Source organism: Dermochelys coriacea, chromosome 6, assembly GCF_009764565.3.
Source record: "Dermochelys coriacea isolate rDerCor1 chromosome 6, rDerCor1.pri.v4, whole genome shotgun sequence".
NCBI lineage: Eukaryota > Metazoa > Chordata > Testudines > Dermochelyidae > Dermochelys > Dermochelys coriacea.
This window is the reverse complement of record NC_050073.1, coordinates 66,038,092-66,058,607: the sequence shown is the minus strand read 5'-3', so window position 1 is coordinate 66,058,607 and position 20,516 is coordinate 66,038,092. Positions and strand designations below refer to the sequence as shown.

Genomic DNA, 20,516 nt, shown 5'->3' with positions numbered 1-20,516 from the left:
AGTTTGGCAGAGAGTACCGAGGACCTTGACTACAGCAGGCACTACCGGCAACTGCTACAATAGCCCTGAACTGAAGGAATATCACCTTCAGTCCGTGTGACATTTTATGTTCGACATATTGGATTTCTTCAGCAGGAATAAAGAACTTGCCAACAAGAAAGTATAACTGCCACACAGGAAAGAGACAGCTACAATGCCCACTGCAGAAAGGGAAGAATAATGATGGTGACAATATCCCAGTTTGGGGAATAAAGTGACTGCCAAGTAGTGTACCTAGAGATTACCTGTTTGAGTGGTACTCCCAGGGCTCTCAAGGTGCTCACATGCTCCCCGAAAACTGCCAGCCGCAGCTGAACGCTGAACCGCCTCTGCAAAGGAAGGAGAACAAAGACTCCAAAAAGGGGGTCACCGAAGGAGACTCCTTCAAACTGCTCCAGGACACTTATATAGAGGTCATGGAATGATGCCAAGCCAGGCAGAGGAGCATCCAATTCCAGGGAGTCCAGGACCTTGGGTTGGCAATAGAGAGCAAGAAGGGCAGCTGTGTAGCAATGAACAGATCCTTCCCGGAACAGGTCGCCGCCTGTGAGGAACACACACATAAGCCGTGCCAGTTTGGCAGCAGCTGAGATGTTCTGAAGTACTCTGGCACGCCATGTTTCCAGGAGCAGGACCCACTGCAGATTTCGGGTCACGGTGTTCACTAGATCAGGTGGAAGAGAGTTCAGTACAGCCCCCCGTGTCTCTGCACTGGACACTTTGTTGTAGAGGCTGATAAGAGGAAAGAATGGCCAGTCAGAAGGTAGGATGGGCCCTTTGACTTCAGGAAGCAGCAATGATTGGACAAGGTAAGTCCGTCCTTGGTAGGCTACCTGGGAACGGGCAACAGCAGGCTCCAAGTGAACAAACAGAGAGAGATAACAGGCCCGAATGAAAGCGAGATGCTGGTATGATTCTCCCAGCAACACACCGCGGCGAGGTTTGGGGAAACCTGCTGCCACTAAGCCAGGCTGTGCCAGCTTTGTGCTTGTGTCCAGATGTAGGATATCAGAGAAATCGGCCGCTTCTGGCCCTCCAGTTTTCCCTTCTCTGTGAAATAAAGACAAACATAAAAATATTGGTACAGGAGTACTTGTGGCACCTTAGAGACTAACAAATTTATTACAGCATAAGCTTTCATGGGCTACAAGCTTATGCTCTAATAAATTTGTTAGTCTCTAAGATGCCACAAGTACTCCTGTTCTTTTTGCGGACACAGACTAACACGGCTGCTACTCTGAAACCAAATACTGGTACTTAACCAGTACTGGTACTGCCCGTGCACACACAAAATCAAACTGTGCGCCTCTATATTTCCTTTCCAACGTCAGGAACAATGGAGTACCCAGCATCACTGAACCCATCTATGGCTCCCAGCTAGCATGACATGACACCTCTAGCATCCCAGATGCCACTGGCAGGTCGTTGCTGTGAGGAAGATCACGCGCCCTCAGCAGGCAAGAGCACAGCCCATTGCCATAAAGAAACATACACACCGGTAGTGTTCTTGCTACTCTTAAAGGAAGCAATGATCTTTGGAAACTCGCAGTGCCGGATGAAGTGCCAGCAGGTGTTATCTGTGTAGGTAGATAACACGCTTGGCCACACAGTGCTGTCAGGGCACTGATGTGAGAAAAAACACACTGCAGGAACCCCATTTGCATTGACAGGGCAATACTCACTCTGCTGGTTTTGCAGCTGGCTTTGATAAGGGATTGAGAGAGAGATGTGCTCTAGTGCTTAGACTACAGGACAGAGAAATCAACCCCAACAGGATCTAATCTCAGCTCAGTCACTGATTCCAACTACAGCTTCCTTAACCGTTAGATGGAGAGTACTGGGAAGGCTGTTGTGGAGGATTAGACAGTGCTTGTAAAGCACTTTGAACACGAAAAGAACTGGAGAAGTCCAAAGTATTTTTATGGTGGGTTCCTCCAGCCTCTTCCAGGGATGCATCATTGCTCCATGGCAAGCTACAAGGAGACACTCGGAAGCAATACAAGACCCAACTATCCCCATTGCCAAACACTGAAAGCCTCACATCTATAATGCTCAGTCTCCACTAGTTTGAGGTAGAAATATCTGTGGTTACCTCTTAAACCATACTGGAGCTTTACCATACTGGAGCAAATTGTGCAGGTAGCTAAACATTAATGATGAAAGGGAGATTTAGAGAGGTCTTCCAACGGGGGGCAGAGAACAGTAGTGGGCAAGATTTCCATCTGCTTCACAGATCTTACCAAATCTTGACTCAGCATTGGTACCTCGTTGCTGTCAGGAAAGTGAGACCACTAGACGGGGATGGAAGGACACCTGCCACTAACAGAAGGGGGAAAGCAAACCATCATGTCTCTCTCATTACCAGTGTGCTGGAGAGAAACCTGAAGGTCATGCCTCCAGCCTTCACCAGGAGGTCATTTTGCAGGGGAATGCACTATGGTGTCTGTTTTCACTCAGGCCATACATGTCTACACTGCAGTTAGACACCTGTGGCTGCTCCCTGCCAGCTGACTCGGGCTCCTGGGGCTCAGGCTAAGGGGCTATTTAACTACGGGGTAGAGGTCTGGGCTTGGGCTGTAGCTCAAGCTCTGGGACCTTCCCACCTAGAGCAGGAGGGGCTCTACCAATTTTGCTGCCCCAAGCAGTCGCCGCCGAATTGCCACCGCTGCAAGCCGCCATAGCAGGAAGAGCTGCCACCGAATTGCCGTAGCGGGACATGGACTGCCCCCCATTCTAAATGCCGCCCCAAGCACCAACGCTGGGTGCCAGCCCAAGCCTGAATGTATACACTGCAATTCAACAGCCCCTTAGCCAGAGTCACTTGGCACAGGCTGTGGGTTTTTAATTGCCGTGTAGTCACACTCATAAAGGCTGAAAATCATAACTACGATCTAATGTAAAAAATCCATTTTTTCCCTTCTTTTCCAAGAGATTTCCCACATCCCAAACTACAGGCAAGGAATGAGGTTCTTAAGGGAAAAAAATGCAAAGCTTACGGAATGAATTCTGGATTAAAGGCAAGACCCAAAAGGAGCTCATGAGCCAGATGCTCACTCCCTGGCAACAGACGGCTTAACAATGCCATGGCAACACAGTGATGAAGCGAGGCATGCTGGGCGTAATCCGGACAAGTGCCTGCCTGCACAGGAAACAAAAACCCAACAGATGAGAACTCAAGGAGGCAACTACAATGAGTCAGAGGGGCAGTTAGCTGGCCTGGGGGCATCAGTGGACCAGAGGGGTATTAGATGTTGAGTCAGAGCACGGAAACAGCCAGTTTTCACATGGAGATAGTTTTCCTTCCTTTTTTGTCCTAAATCTGTAGGTACATTATGGTACTTTAGGTACATAATGTTTCTGTACATTAATAAAACAGCCTCTGTGTTCAAGTCCAGAGGCAGCTGTCTTTCAATAGTGGGTGAAAGGATTCCTGTAGTTACAGCCTGCAAAGTGATTTGGGATCGAAGGCTCTGTATAAGTAACAGTAAAATTATGATAGTTTTGGTAGTAGGTGAGTTGGGCAGTCGGAGGCAAAACAAAGACCAGCTGATTCAAGAATCAGTTGCCTTCCTGGTATGTCAGCTGGTAAAGGAGCCAAGGCTGAGGCTAGCTGTTGGGGTAAGAATGATTGGGGTGCTAGGGGGTTACCATTTTCTGAGCCAATGCTAGCACAAAGTACTGCAGATGGTATTCATGCCGCAGGATCCAGGCAGATGAAGGGGTTATGGAGGGAGGTCTGGTGGGCCAACTCTGGAGCAGGTAGTCCTTCAGACCTTTGAAGTCTAGCACAGAGGTGTACTGCAGAACCAGAAATGGAGGCAAATACCATTAACAACAACCCACTCAGGGAGAGAATCCTCTCCCGTATCTGTCACCTCATCCCCCACAAAGAACAGCAGTAGGCTTCTTCAGACGAGAGTATTCATATGCACTCAGATGACCTGATGAAACCTCCCTCCTCTCCACTGCAGTGAGAGGCTCTACTTCAGAGATTCCCAGTCTTTTGACTTCTTTACCTTGCATATATCCAATCATAACCAGGCCTCCTTGTGTGAACACCAGAATCATCTGTACCAGATCCCACAGTACTTCAAAAGGCAGCACATGTGGAAAATCAGCACAATGGTTTACGTGGCTTCTGCTATATGAGGAGGATGCAGCTGCCCAGGTCCAAGTCACTTTAGCAGAAGACCAGAAAGCAGATTTGAGGAGGGCCTGTATCAGTCATTTTCTCTCCAGCAAAGTACAGAGTATGGTTTGGGGGGTTTCTGTCATCACCTGCTTATATGCATTTGAATTTACTCACTGCCACTGTCTTTTCATTCACAGAAATCAGAGTCAGAAGAAACCTATTAGGTCACATAGTTCATTCACAGGGAGCTAATACAGAGTAAATCTCAACACAATATATTCTCCAGTGCTTTAGTCTACTTTTAGATGTCTCTGGCCATGAACTTCTGCTTCTTTAAGGAGATTATTCCATAATGTAGTCGCTTAGCTGGCAGAAAGGTTTTCTCGATACCCATCCTTAGCATCTCTTTGTTTAATTTCTTCCCGTTACTCCAGTTTTATCTCCTTTGACAACCTAAAACAATTATTCTCTAACCCTACTCCATGGTGTTTAGATTTTTCAAATGTTCAGGTATATCCCACACCTTAGCCATCACTTAGCTGAACTCTAAATATTTATCTGTTCTGATCTTTTCCTATAAATCAATCCTTTGAGCACTTTGATCATTTTTTCGCTGAGTTATTTCCAGTATCTCTAAGCCCCTCGGGTACCAAGAATCCCACGACTGAACACGGTATTTGAGGTGTCGTCTCACAGGATCTGAATAGAGAAGAGACTCCTTGCCACTCGCTACTTTGTTTTCTCTTCAGCAAAACGAAACTATTGTTCAGCATAAGTTACCCGACACTATTACCCTTGAATCATGTGTGCAGTTCCTATCCCCTTGCTGGGCTCACTCATGCAGCATTCATAGCCAGAAGCCAACACTCACCTTGCTGACCAGCCCTTTGTGGATATGGGTGACGTTGTTGATGAGGAAGAGGAGGGCAGTGAGGAAGGGGAAGGGTGACTTGGAACCAACTAAACTCATCAGGGGTTTCCTTCCAGTGCAACTCAAAGATACAATGCTGGGGAGAAACTCTGGTGCTGGGGAACAGGACAGGGGATTGCATAGAGCAGAGCATGGCCTGTGTGAAGAGAGACATGCAGATCAGATCATGGGCACTCATTTCACTGAGAGCTTTGGTAATAAGTTGCAGATAGAATCCACATCTCAGAAACACCCAAACAATAAACTGTAGCCAAATGGAATATCCCAGGGATGGCATGCGTGTACAATACCTAGCAATATGGGGCCCTAACTGGAGCTGTTAGGCAGTACTTCAATACCATGTAATGTAACATGTTGGTTCTAATGGATTCCAATCTTTTGCTGAACTCTTCAGAGAGTCCTGGAACACAGAGCACAAAACCCGATCTCTGATGTTGTACATTCAGAACTACTGGGTCATAGATACCCAAACAGATTAACATTTTTCCATAGGTAAGCGTGACCCTGATTGTCAAAGAAAATCCTACCACAAAGACTGAGGAAGCCAGCCCTACCTAGAAAACAGGAATTGGAAAACATGCTGGATTTTTCTTAGTGCCTCCTCACACATCTCTGGTGTGTGGGAAGTGAGCGCTTCAGCATTCTCTTGTCCCTTTAAAATAAATCTTCATCTGTAGAATTTTGTTTAAGAAGGCTGTTTGCACATCACCCACCTTCCAAACTAATAGATCACAAGGGCACACTCATGACATAGAATTGCTAAGCCCTGCACTTTCAGCAGAGTAGGACTTTTTAATGCTCTTAAAACTACACTTTTCACATATTCAAGGCACATGTTAGGTTTCTTTATTTTTATAAGAAATGTTCTCAGTCACACAACTGTACCTCTCCCTGCTCAAACAGGTCAGAAATGGGACTGCACCTGACTTCTCAAGCTGCAGCTGCAGTCTGGCTTGGAGTGGTTTTACCTGAGCAAATCCCACATGCTGTGCATGGCAGGCTGGCTGAGGAGAGGCAGCAGCACCTCAGATGTCAAACGCTCCACTTCCTCCAGGCAATCAATTGGATTTAGTGATGGCTGCAGAAATCATTGAAAAAAAGGGCATGTCTGAAGACATTCAAATGAAGTGAACGAACTATTCTTGGGGAAGAGACAGCTAGATTTATCTCCCTCCCCCCCTTTTTGTTTAAAATAGCTCTTTGCCCTATACACACAAATTTTTGCTTAGCGATAATACCATGGATTACAGTAAGTTGCTACAGGTAGATAAGCCTCCCACTACACCAATGAGAGACCCCAATGTGCTAACCTTTCCATTAAACACACTTATACAAAACTACGTTGTCTGTTCCAGGACTGAAGGACTACAATTACAATACAAGAGCTAATGTAACTGCCCTGTTATTTAAAGGTGGGTAGTTTAGTGCAGTATTATCAAAGACTTCAAGAGAATCAGCAGCACACAGGGAGATCAGTTTAGCCTCAGAGACTGAATAGTTCCCAGTAAGGCCAAACATCATCCTAGATGAGAAATGCACATGATAGCATTTTACACTCCCAACGCAGGGCCTTTAGGGGACCTTTCCATTTCTCCTGCCCTCAATAAAGAACACTTGAGATGAAAGAAGCATTGCAGAGAATTTTACATCTCCTTCACCTCACCAGAATGCAGTCACCCCACAAAGAACAAACTAAATCCCTCTCCACAAAGAGACTCAGCTGATTATTCAGTGAAGTGGAGATGCACACCTCAGTTCTGCGCCTTCTAATGGGCACGGCATAAGGAAACCATGATAGTCACCCCTGTATGATTGTTACTGTGACAGATATGACAATATCCCGCAATATCCCAGACAAACCTTATGGATTTAAGTATTTGAAGAGTCCATTATATTAAAAATGCAAATATTTCTGTACTATTGTGGACTATATAGAACTTCTTATGGAGGAACACAGGATTCATGCAATTTCTGGGAAGTACTGGGGACTTCAAAGGACTTTTGGGGACAATATGCATGAAGTGGATTGCCTAGAAAACACTTGGGGTCAGGAGAATGCAAATGACCCATCTCAAAATCCATCCTTTTGAAGCTGCAACATGAGCAGAAAACCATTGTTTATCTGATTACCTATTCATGGTCTCTTCAAAGGCCCAAACCAGATAACCGAGTAACTCTCAGAGTCATGAGGGTTCTTCTTCTGAGCAAAGAGCCTTACGAACCTGAAGCTACAGGAAAACTCCTGTGCAGGGTTTTGAAGCTCTGCTGATCTGTCAGAGGCCCTGTTGTTGGAGTAATCTCCGGTAAGCTTATTAGCGTGCCTATAGGTTCTTTTATTGTTTTCTGTATGTTTTCTCTGTAATGCTTTTACCTTAAGAGTAAAATGTGCTTGCTTATAAAGATCTGTGTGGTAACTGATAACTGGCAATTACAGTGTCTACTGTCTCTAAAGAGAAGACAAAAGAAGTCTGCATAGGCAGCCTGTCTTTTGTGGGGGATATCATAGTATAGTCAGGGGACTGCGCAGTCTGGAAATACCCTGGTCAGAAGGGAGAAAGAAACATGTCTCCCTCCAAGAGAGGCAATGTCTGGGGAGCCAGAAGAGGTGCCCTTGCTACACCACAGAGGGGGAAAGTAAAGGTGCAATTGCTGTGAACTGTGACAACAACAGAGACAGATTTTCATACCAGCCAATTAATGTTTTGCATATTTTTTCATGTCATCTAACCACAAGAACATTATTGGGGATAAGTAATCTTTGTACTGGCAGGGTCTTACACACAATTTTCTTTATTCTTAAAGGGAAAAAAAATTCTAGAATTAGAATTCAAGATTCTAAAAAAAAAATAAATGATTTCTAAATATCCCAGGAGGACTGGATGGCATAAATGTCTGGCAATGAGTGTTAGAGACGTCAAACACTAATGCCACCAGTTCAAATCCACCCCCAAGTTTGTAGCGAATGACAGTCATTAGCCTCTTTTGGCTATTTGGTGGCCTATTTGAAGTGAGCTGGAGGTCTCCATCCACTTCCTAGCAGACAAGTCTCCACACCACTTGAACTGGCACTACAGTACACATGTTTTGGGCACTTTCAGAGAGGGCAGCAAAGACTGACTGGCCAGAGATATCAAATTATCTCACATTCTTAAGAGATATTTCTTCCACGTCAGGGTTGAGGCCTTTTGGTGGGGCAGAGCACAGGATGCTTACACTGTGGCTGCCTGTCTGATACTTTTTCTGTGAATAAATGTAAGATGTCAGGCTGATGTATTTTGAGGCTTGACACATTTCAGAAAATTCACTTTAAAGATGGTCATGTACCATGCCAGTTATTGGGTTCCTCTCCTTGTCATTACAGAACTTTACCTCAAATGCCCTTTGGGCAGCAAATACACTCATCTTCATTGTTCCTATACTCCAAATATGATGGGATGACACTCAGTCACAGGGAAAACAGGATTGTGGGCACTGCTGAACGTGAAGGACATTGGCAGTTCAGCCAATGGTCGCCTGCAGTTTAAAGGCCGTCCAGCCTGGATTTAAGGACTGGCGATCAATGTATAGTCCTCAACATGCTGTCAGCTACATTTCCTTCTAACTTGCTCTTGTTTCAAGCCTTGCTTGGAATTCAGGAGTTAGGAAGAAAACACACAGGGAGGTGACATGGAAGGATGTCCTGGTTCTTTAACAGGCCTTACCTGTTGGCTGCAAACGCTGTAGTAAACCCCCAAGTAGATGATGTATGTTGTTGTAAGAGGCTGGAGAGCTTGCCAGGTTTCCAGCCGGGATATCTCCTGGACAGACCTCCTCAGACTGGTCTCCAGGAAGGGTCTCAGGCCTGACACCTGATTCCAGGTGACTGGTGGAGGAGGAATCTGCTCTCCATCCCCTGGACTGCTGCTGCAACGTAACAGAAGGATGATATGGCAAAGGGGAATTTCTCAACAAGAATCTTATCCATGAATCATCACAGCTAAAAATACTTTCCAGCTATGTGCAGTCTTAAAGACTGGCAGACACTAGGGCAAGGTACCAGCTCAGAGCCACCACAAACCTGCCCAATCTGCCTCATGGACGTACACAGTGCCAACATTATGTGCATCTCTCCCTTTACTAGCAGCTTTTTAACTGCTGGTGCACCTTGAGCAGATGCCTTCGTGGAATGATCTGTAATAACTTCAGATCTCTCTTAAGGGGCTCCAGCTAATTCAGAACGTACCAGTATGTGTTAATATTTTCACCTGATCCTACTGCCCCTACCTGCATTCCCTTCTACTTATCTACTTTAAATTTATCTGCTATGCTGACTCAATCAGTCACTCAATTTGGGTAGCTCACCCTGGAGAGCTCCTTGCTCTTTTCCAACCAACCATCTTCAGGAAATTCTACTGCTTCGCTGTCTACTCCTCCTCTACAGCAGTAATAAATATTAAGACGCTGGACTCAATATTGATTCCCTGGGGGAACCCATTATTAATTTTTTTCCCCACTATGAGATTTAGCTATTTACGCCCACTTATCCTCATAGAAATAAGGGGGAGGAGACAGATAGTAATAGTCTGATATTCAATAAAAATAAGGGAGAGCTGTGGCGAATACACACAGAAGAATGGCAGAATGCATTGCTAGCTCATGTAACAATCCTCATTGCAAAAAACTGGGCTGGGCAGGAGGGAGATGAGTAGCAGCAGCGAGGAATGTAGTAAAAGGTTTAGCTTATTCCCCCTGAGGAATTTTGATATGGTCTTGAGGTGAGGTGTTTTATACCTATGGAATTTGCAAACAAGAATACTCATGTCATTGTCAAGTTAAAATTCATATATCTTTTTCTCACATATCTTTGTCACTCAGAAATTCTGAAAGGTGAAGGAATTTCTAAAATCTAATTTGCTTTCCACCATTCACTTTCTGCACCTCACTCAGTCTGGACCAGCGATTCTCAACCTGCTTCTCACGAGCTGCTTGTGGCCCAATCAGCAAAGAGCTGTGGCCCATGTGACATCCTCAGGGCCATAGAAGTAGTATTGGATGCAGCCCACAATGATAAATAGGTTGAGAACCACTGGTTTGGACAATGAAATGAAGCAGGTCAGTTTCACTTTGTTACTGCTCATCAAGTGCCTGGTTCTCACATACACTAATGCAAGCTGTTGCAGCTGAATCTCCAACCCTTACAGGGAGCAATCAAAGGGTATCCAAAAGAGGCATAAAAACTTGCTTTTCATTAAAAATAAAACCACTATGGAATAGATTTATTTGAGTGGCATTTTATGGAGGACCAAAGGCTGCTTTATTAATGATGCCCATTTCCCCTCACCAGTCCTCAGGTGTTACTTTTTAAACTACAGCTGACCAGCACCACCATGGGAATTCACTTAAGAACGTAACAGCCATACTGGGTCAGACCAAAGGTCCATCTAGCCCAGTATCCTGTCTTCCCACAGTGGCCAATGCCAGGTGCCCCAGAGGGAATGAACAAAACAGATAATCATCAAGTGATCCAGCCCATGTCACCCATTCCCAGCTTCTGGCAAACAGAGGCTAGGGGACACCATCCCTGACCATCCTGGCTAATAGCCATTGATGGACCTATCCTCCATGAATTTATCTAGTTCTTTTTTGAACTCTGTTATAGTCTTGGCCTTCACAACATCCTCTAGCAAAGAGTTCCAGAGGTTGACTATGTGTTGTGTGAAGAAATACTTCCTTTTACTTGTTTTAAACCTGCTGCCTATTAATTTCATTTGGTGCCCCCTAGTTCTTGTGTTATGAGAAGGAGTAAATAACACTTCCTTATTTACTTTCTCCACACCAGTCATGATTTTATAGACCTCTATCATATTCCCCGCTTAGTTGTCTCTTTTCCAAGGTGAAAAGTCCCAGTCTTATTAATCTCTCCTCATACGGAAGCCAATCCATACCCCTAATCATTTTTGTTACCTTTTTCTGAACCTTTTCCGATTCCAATACATCTTTTTTGGATGGAGCGACCACACCTGCACACAGTATTCAAGATGTTGGCGTACCATGGATTTATATAGAGGAAATGTGATATTTTCTGCCTTATTATCTATCTCTTTCTTAATGATTCCCAACATTCTGTTAGCTTTTTTGACTGCTGCTACACATTGAGTGGATGTTTTCACAGAACAATCTACAATGACTCCAAGATCTTTTTCTTAAGTGATAATAGCTAATTTAGACCCCATCATTTTATATGTATAGTTGGGATTATGTTTTCCAATGTGCATTACTTTGCATTTATTAACATTGAATTTCATCTGCCATTTTGTTGGCCAGTCACCCAGTTTTGAGAGATCCTTTTGTAGCTCTTCGCAGTCTGCCTGAGATTTAACTATCTTGAGTAATTTTGTATCATCTGCAAATTTTGCCACCTCACTGTTTACCCCTTTTTTCCAGATCATTTATGAATACGTTGAATAGGACTGGTCCAGTACAAACCCCTGGGGGACACCACTATTTACCTCTCTCCATTGTGAAAATTGACCATTTATTCCTACCCTTTGTTTCTTATCTTTTAACCACTCCTGCACAGGTGACCTTCAGGATGCATGAGCAGCACTCTCACCAGTGGAGTGTTGGGAGGACAATAGCCAAGTCCTCAATGGGAGAAACTAGTGTTCCTGGGAAAGTGCTTCAATAATGCACTTTTTAAATTCAGTTGACTACAACTTTCATTACACAGAAGTACCAGGTACAGGATAGGTCAACCCTGACTCTAATCTCCATGTATATTCCCATCTCTAGTCACTGTCTTGTTCCTCCTTATCTCACACCCAATGCACTAGATAACCTACTTCAGCTACTCTCAAAACACGTGTACTTTTGCAGAATTTCTACAAAACCCAGGAACATCTTTGGGACAGGGATCCTGCTTTCTTCTATGTATTACACACTGTTGATCACACTGATGGTACCTCTGGAAAACAGGACTGTTAAGAGGACACTATCACATAATTTAGGCTCCAAACATGACCTATCTAAAGTGAAGGTTAAATAAAATGGGAGGGTAGGCCATTCTACATTCATGCTTCTGTGCGGGTACTGCAGACAATGCCCTGGAGAGAACTAGACAGTGTTCCTTTAAAACCACAGCTGATAGAAAGTGACAGGCCTACCTGCTAAGCCGGGCCTGCAGCTCTGCCGTGCAGCCTGCTGTTTGAGTCATGTGGGTCAGCAGGGTGACCACAGCTGTAGCTCGCTGGATGGAAAGTGGAAATGTGGGGTTTTCCTGGCAATCACTTAGCAAGTGGGGCAGGGACTGGAGAATCTTCACCAGCACGGGATAGAGATCCCTGCAGTTTGTGACGGGGGTGGGGTGGGGAGGACAAGTAAAAAAACAAAACCAGGAGAATGTCATTCCAAGCTCAGCAAAAAGGGAATGTTCAATTAGTGCAAAGCTCTTCCTGATAGATAGGGCAATGCCCTAGCATAACAAAGTATTTATACCACACTCACTGCTCTAACATTCAATCACCTGCCCAGAGTAACATATGTACAGACGTGCAGCTTTAAGGAATCCTCTTCGGTTTCTCTCCCAACTACTCCTTGGCATTAAGATTTTTTTTTTTAAAGATAATCCTAAACGTCCTGATCTTAGTCAGCAGGTTTGGAGTACTGGGGGATGGATGTTGTGGAAGCACTATTATGAAGCGACAAGTCTCCCACCTGGGCCTGAAGACAGCAAAATTTCCCATCACCCTAATCTCTTCTGAAAAGGAGCTCGACAGCCAAAGCCCTGCCACTGAAAAAGCTCTGTCCTCCACTCCTACGAACCGCATTCCTCTGGGAAACAAATCTATGGTTGCAGGATAGCACAGTTAACAGAAGAAGATTGTAGCCTGGACCCAGTCCACTAACATTTAGCCTGTGTCATTTAGCAGGCATGCTGCTGCTTGTTGGACCATTCAGAGCTTTCTTACAGATGTCGGGTTCATTCCTAGGTGTGTTGCAACTGAGCCTGGATGTCATGAATGCATAGGCCACCCATGTTATATGAAAAAGAGCTGAATCCAGTTGTGAACTGCTGGGAGAGTGGGGATTTCTTGTTGTGTGGAGAAGGAGCAGCACGATGCTGGTGCTAATGCTCATTTAAATGAGGGAGCTCATGAAAGGACAGAAGAAGTTGAGGTCACAACATAGAAATCAATGGAAGGTATGTTTTACAGCACCCTGGGGAGGCTCCACAGATCCCTGCAATTACCTGCCCAGGAACAGGCAGCTCATTCTCTTCATTACACAGACACTGAGTCCCCATTTCTCCAGGTTTGGGCCATACCTGTACAGATCACAGGACTGACCATAGCCAGCAGCCACAGCCCACAGCCGGAAAGCCTCAGTGCTCAGCCTTATGGCTTCCTCCCTGCGCAGAGGCACGTCCTGGGGATCTTCAGCTATAAACCGACTCAGCCGACTCTTCAGCTCGAATTTATTAAGCTGGAAAGAATAAGCGGACAAATAAAGAAGTAAGATATGTGTCTTCTTTGGGCCTTCTCACTAAAGCCTCATGCACTGATACAGCTGCAGCCTCCATTCATAGATTCGAAGGCCAGAAGGGATCATCTAATGATCATCTAGTCTGATGTCCCCTATAACACAAGCCATAGAACTTCCCCAAAATAATTCTGAGAACGACTTTTTCAAAAAACATTCAATCTTGATTTAAAAGTTACTGGTGATGGGGAATCTACCAAGACTGTCTGTTCCAATGGTTCCAGTTACCCTCACCGTTAAAAATGTATGCCTTATTACAAGTCTGAATTTGTCTAGCTTCAACTTCCAGCCACAGGACCATGTTATACCTTTCTCTGCTTGATTGAAAAGCCCATTATCAAATATTTGTTCCCCACCTACATACTTACAGACTGTAATCAAATTACCCATTAATCTCCTCTTTAAGCTAAACAGATCCAATTCCTCAGTCTGTCGCTATAAGGCATGTTTTCTAATCCTTTGATCATTCTCATGGCCCTTCTGTACCCTCTCTAATTTATCATCAACATCCTCCTTGAATTGTGGGCACCAAAACTGGACACAGTATTCAAGCAGCGGATGCACTGGTGCCAAATATAAAGGTAAAATAATCTCTCTGCTCTTACTCGATTCACTCGTTTAAGTATCCAAGGACTGCATTAATCCCTGTTGGCCATAGCGTCACACTGGGAGCTGATTCTGTGATTCAGCTGATTATCCGCCATGATCTCAAAATCTTTTTCAGAGTCACTGCCTCTCAGAATAGGTCCCCCCATTCTGTAAAGATGTCCCCCAATCTTGGTTCCTAGATGTATACATTTACATTTAGCCATATTAAAACACATATTGTTCGCTTGTGCCCAGGTTACCATTCAGTGATGTTGATCACTCTGTATCAGTGGCCTGTCCTCTTCATTATTTCCCACTCCCCCAATTGTGTGTCATCTGCAAATTTTCTCAGTGATTATTTTGTGTTTTTTTCCAGGTCACCGATCAAAATGTTAAATAGCATAGGGCCAACAACCAATCCCTGTGGACCGCACTAGAAATACATCATTCTATGATGATTCCCTGTTTACAATTACATTTTGAGACCTATCAGTTAGCCAGTTTCTTATTCATTTAACATGTACAATGCTAATTTTAATTCAACCCATTCTAAACTCTCCTTTATAATCATACAGCTCAATGTAACATTCAAAGTGATCGGTTTAGTCTGTGTTACATTAAGGTTCCATTTATAAGGGATTACTAAATGATCAATAAATGTTACAAGCATGTTACAAACATGTTATAAGCAACCCATTGTGGGACTCTAACATTCTATAACAACCGATTAACCTTTTATTAAAAGCCTACTAATCCTTTATAAATCATTTATAAATGGAACCTTAATATAAAAGAATGACCTAATTTGAGATATTTGGCGGTTGTTCAATAGGTTTTCCTCTTTCAAAACGGGGTGTCTCACGTCTGTTCAGGTGCTTTATTTGATAATGGGCTCTCGCTCTCTTGGAAACCTTCAGGTTTTAATTTAGTTTCTTGGATATCAATCTATTAGGAGCCTCTATAAATACTGAACTGAAAACTCCAAGAGGTGCCTGCTGTATTATGACAGGTACCTACCAGCCATGCTGACTTCACACACTGCCTTGCATAACTGACTTCATTTGTTTTTCTGATTGGTTGTTGGAAGTGAGGTCATCAGTTTGATGAGCAGGGATAGCATAAAGGAAGAACGACTATTTCTGAAGGCAGATTACCTGCCGAGTATCCAGCCCCCTTCATCCTCTTTATAGTTTCATTAAGTAATGGACTCAAGGAGGTGTGTGAGAAAGCACCTGGTACCTTCTTGTGTGGAACAGCTGTAAGAGGACACCTCTACAGAGATGCTGCCAGCACTTTCCCAACACATGTCCACACACACACTCTTGGCCTCCTAAGAGGATTGTCTGACCTTCAGAGATGCCTCTTAACAATCAAATTACGTAGAACATATGCATTTGGCAGCATACAGCTGAGACACACAGAGATGGAGGGGCTGGGAGTTACACTGCTAATATTTAAGTGTTTGGAAGCCAGCTGCTTTTCTTCTTTCCAGAAATGGATCCAACTCAGAACCCTTCCCTCCACATAAACTCTGGGTCCAACTCTGCAGCTCAGACCCATCTCTAGTTAATTCCCTCCCTTTATTTAGAAACCAAGGCATATTAAAACCAGGGCTTCCACTTTTGCCCGTTGTGACCAGAAAGGCCATGCTGAATCATACTGCTTACCAGTCTGGCTGTTGCATTCCTCCCCCCAGATGCCAGGACTCTGATTAACTTCATGGCGGTGGCACACGCAACTCCATGGAGGCTGGTGAGCAAGTGCCCTGGCTCAGCTACTCGGGGATCCCACTGGATAGGGAGAAACTCTCTAACGATGGTCTCAATCAGCCGAGGACAGGCCAGGAGCTGTACCAAAGCAAGCAACACAGATATTGACTCTCAGGGCAGGAAAGCAACTCCGGCAGTTTGACTGTCAGCAGGAGCAAGTAGCACAACAATACTGAGCCTCCCTATCCCCTCTCCATTTCTCCATCTTCTTCCTCACCGTTTCCCCTCCTCACCCATTGTCCCCTTCTCTCTAACCATCTGCACAGGTGGGTACCTGACTGCATGCTTCAGAGGAGTGCCTTGCTACCCGGGTGAGAATATCCAGGATGTCCAGAACTACAGCGGGGACAGGTCGCAACACCTCAAGGATGTACCTCAGCCGATGAAGAAACTGAGTCTTCAGAAGCCCCTGCAAGACAAAGAAAACAAAAACAAACCCATCATGTTCTTAACATTAGCTCTATAAACAGTGTTCATGCTACAGCTACTGGAAATAAAGCCCTGTAAAATAGGTGTCTATTTATAAGAACAGGATTGAAAACCATCCTTTGTTTTAAAGGGAGAACTCTCGACTAAGAGCTGCCAGTGCGAAGACAAACAAGTATAAGTTGGGATAGAGAGAGAAAGAGCAACCGAACTTCCATATGGGATCAGACCAGTGCATGAGGGATCCAAACCCACATGCTTCAGTGCATAAAACAACTACTGACTGACAGGGGATAGGAAGACCATTTCCACCATAATAGACAATTATGAAATAATGTGCCTGTACGGGTTCTCCCACCTTAGCTGAAACTGGCCACTGATCCCCATCTAGTTCAGTATCCTGTCTCTGGCAGTGTCCAGTACCAGAAACTGTGAATGGACAGTTGTCAAGGTTCCTTCCCCACTCTGAACTCTAGGGTACAGAGGTGGGGACCTGCATGAAAGACCCCCTAAACTTATTCTTACCAGCTTAGGTTAAAAACTTCCCCAAGGTACAAACTTTGCCTTGTCCTTGAACTGTATGCTGCCACCACCAAGCATGTTAAACAAAGAACAGGGAAAGAGCCCATTTGGAGACATCTTCCCCCAAAATATCCCCCCAAGCCCTACACCCTCTTTCCTGGGGAAGGCTTGATAAAAATCCTCACCAATTTGTACAGGTGAACACAGACCCAAACCCTTGGATCTTAAGAACAATGAAAAATCAATCAGGTTCTTAAAAGAAGAATTTTAATTAAAGAAAAGGTAAAAGAATCACCTCTGTAAAATCAGGATGGTAAATACCTTACAGGGTAATCAGATTCAAAACATAGAGAATCCCTCTAGGCAAAACCTTAAGTTACAAAAAGACACAAAAACAGGAATATACATTCCATCCAGCACAGCTTATTTTACCAGCCATTAAACAAAAGGAAATCTAACACATTTCTAGCTAGATTACTTACTAACAGAAGTTCTGAGACTGCATTCCTGATCTGTTCCCAGCAAAAGCATCACCCAGACAGACGAACCCTTTGTTTCCCGCCCCTCCCGATTTGAAAGTATCTTGTCTCCTCATTGGTCATTTTTGGTCAGGGGCCAGCAAGGTTATCTTAGCTTCTTAACCCTTTACAGGTGAAAGGGTTTTGCCTCTGGCCAGGAGGGATTTTATAGCACTATATACAGAAAGGTGGTTATCCTTCCCTTTATTTTTATGACAACAGTTAATCCCAGAAAGATTAGGTGACTTTTTTACGGTTAAACAGTGGGAGATCAGTCAGTGTCAAAGGCAGGAACAGAATCTGAAAGTCAAGTGACATTCATTTTTGGACCTGGAAAGCAGGCATTTTCAAAAACATGTGGATTTACTACTCATGTTTTATGGTAACATCTTGGTGATCTGTTCTGGCATTTAATATAAAATGCACTTGCAATAAAAATAGAGGGAACTGAATTTCAAAGAAGCAGAAGATTCATATGGCTATGACATAGCCGTGGACTTGTATCTTGAAAGGTCCCTTGCAAATCTTCTTCCTTTGATAAGAGTCAGTATGGGAGGATATAGGCTTCTTAAATCCCTCAAAACTGCACCTTCCAACTTCATTCATGGTCATCCTTATGCTCTACTTCTTGCAACCGCACTCTATAAATGTTCTGTAAAAGCATACCCCTTCTTATGCACGTTGGACATGACCCTACCACTGTAGTCATCTTGTTCCCAACTAGTGCAAGCCTGCAACTTGCTGGGATTGTCTAAGTATCTCCTAGTTGGTTACAAAAAATCAAATCAACGGATTTTAAGCTGCTGCCATAATTTTTGGCATTGAAAACAGTTTTGGTTTCTCTCCTCAGCTGTTTTTAACAGCCATGTTTCTGCTCATCAGTATCATGTTGAACACTCCCATCTTAGTTGTCACAAAGACATACATCCAGCCAAACAGACCTCTGAAGATGCTAAAATGCCACTGACACAAGACTGATCAAACGTACGACTTCTTTGGTTATAGAACCTTCTGCTGTCACCCAGCTACCTGGATAGATAAAATAATTCAACCATTCAATGTCATGGCCTTCTACATGCAGTGTCGGCAGGTCATTCACTTCTGTTTTATAGGAGGCATGCATAGCTTTGGTTTTATCACCATTGGTCTTAAATCCATAGATTCTGCAGTTTTTCGCAGTTCTTCCAGCATTAACTGTAGCCGGTCAGTACTCTCTCCAAGTAAGGCATCATCATCCACATACGAGATCTTCTAAAGATGAATCTTTAAAATTTCAGACCTCCTACTTTGGCCTCAACCTGCTGCTTTGTCATCAGACAGTCTATTAGAACAGTAAATAATGTTGGGGAGCGAATGCACACCTGGCACACTCCTTATTCTACCGAAAAATCAAACTAATAAAAAACTGTTGACTCTCATACATCTAAACATACTGTGGTACAACTCCACCACTAGGCACACGATATCCTGAGGCATCCTATACTAGCATAGCAGTACCCTCAGTGCTGATGGATGCACCGAGTCAAGAGTGGCCGCAGAATCTATAAACACAATCTGAACTTCCTCTTGTCACTCTAGTCGTTTTTCAATAACATTCCACCAAGTATATATAGCAGGGATTGACCAGTATGGAAACCACACTGATTGTCTCTCATTTTGTACAAGCTGATTGCTGTCCTTTTTTTAAAAAAGAGCTGAAACAGCCCCTTTTCCAATCTTCTGGAATGTGACTGGTTTCCCAAACTTTTAAGACAACTAAAAGCTGGAACTCCACTCTTGAGCAGTTTTGATGAAATATTGTTAAGACCGGGTACTTTATTATTTAGTAACTGTTGGATCGCAAACAGCATTTCCTCTAATGTCACCAGCCTGTTTCTGCTGGGTTCATTTTTGGATTAAGGTTGTAGCTAACATCTTGTGAGCATCTGTTCATTAATTCACAAAAATTCATGTTAGTTCAGATTAGTCATAACACTACTTGAGGACAACAATCATATCAGCAGGATTTGGCAGTTATACTGATCTGAGAATGACAAACTTTTCATGCAGCACCACAAGCTGACTTCTCCTCTGCTTTGATTCAGGTCTCCATTACTACTCCTTTAAACACACTGCCAGTATCTCTGAGTAGAACAGAGATCTAGCTACCCCTGAGCTATTCAGCTGGAGTATCCCGGGGAAACGGAGTAACATGATGACAGCCTTAAGCATGTGGATCAAAATGCTATAACTGAGGATTTATATACCACAGTGAGTAATGGTGGCCATACTATCATTACCTAGAAGGTTGGTTCTGAAATAACAAAAATGACTGTGTTTCTAGGTCTCATATCAGTGGGACAGGGATGAAGAGAAGTGCATGGAGAATTCACATTAAAGTTATAAGGGTTTAATTGCAAGATGCAAATATAAGAGGGAGGTGGATGAATTATTAGGTGGTCTCACTTAAGTGACATCCCATAAATGATGGTGACATCAAGGTCACCAATGTTCCAGAAATCAAATTTCAATGTACAGGTCCATCTAGCTAGCTTTAACAGCACATACAGCCTTCATGCAGATATGGTTTTGCTGGCGAGATTCCAGATACAGCTATGGGTTTACCTTTATGACATCATACCGGGCCACATCTGGATCTGGCTTGTTTTCATCCTTTGATTTTTTCCCTGGTGTCTTTTCCATTAGAGTCAATTCTTCCTCTTCTTCCTCCTCCTCCTCCTCTTCACTGTTGGGGGTGAAGGGGAACACAGCCATCCCCTGGTACCATGAGAAAGTCTGGTCAAGATACTCCTGTGAGGGAAAGAAAAGCACATACATAAATTATAGCAAAGGGAGGGTGGAAAGGGAAGCATTTTAAAAATGCTTTTGAATACAAGCCAGTGCAGCGCAAAATGGGAACAAGAAACCATGGTGTATTCACAAAGCCCAAGTCTAAGCTAAAAGGATCTGGGGAGGATGCCAACCTCAGACTGGTCCAAATTCCACTGAGACAAAAGCATTCTAAACAGATATGCAGGACGGGTAGTAACTGTTTATCCAGTGGTTACCTGGAAGATGAGATTCTTGGGTTCTAT

At 43.8% G+C, this 20,516-nt stretch overlaps 1 protein-coding gene across 12 annotated transcripts in view; it reads right to left on the bottom strand.

Annotated features, from left to right (window-relative positions):
• Positions 1-20,516, bottom strand: part of RPAP1 (RNA polymerase II associated protein 1) — a 53,256-nt gene that overhangs the window by 3,637 nt on the left and 29,103 nt on the right. For 6 of the 12 annotated variants that reach the window (XM_038404656.2, XM_038404650.2, XM_038404655.2 and 3 more), the window contains 11 exons: positions 20,047-20,232; positions 16,251-16,385; positions 15,875-16,054; positions 13,405-13,562; positions 12,245-12,421; positions 8,804-9,005; positions 6,071-6,180; positions 5,043-5,238; positions 3,688-3,837; positions 3,036-3,178; positions 285-1,089 (listed from right to left, as the gene is read on the bottom strand). In XM_038404656.2, coding sequence (XP_038260584.1) covers positions 285-1,089; positions 3,036-3,178; positions 3,688-3,837; positions 5,043-5,238; positions 6,071-6,180; positions 8,804-9,005; positions 12,245-12,421; positions 13,405-13,562; positions 15,875-16,054; positions 16,251-16,385; positions 20,047-20,232 — 2,442 coding nt within the window. Of the gene's footprint in view, positions 1-284; positions 1,090-1,195; positions 2,359-3,035; positions 3,179-3,687; positions 3,838-5,042; positions 5,239-6,070; positions 6,181-8,803; positions 9,006-12,244; positions 12,422-13,404; positions 13,563-15,874; positions 16,055-16,250; positions 16,386-20,046; positions 20,233-20,516 lie in introns of those variants that run through there. The other 6 variants (XM_038404653.2, XM_043515682.1, XM_043515684.1 and 3 more) reach the window with 4 other exon arrangements.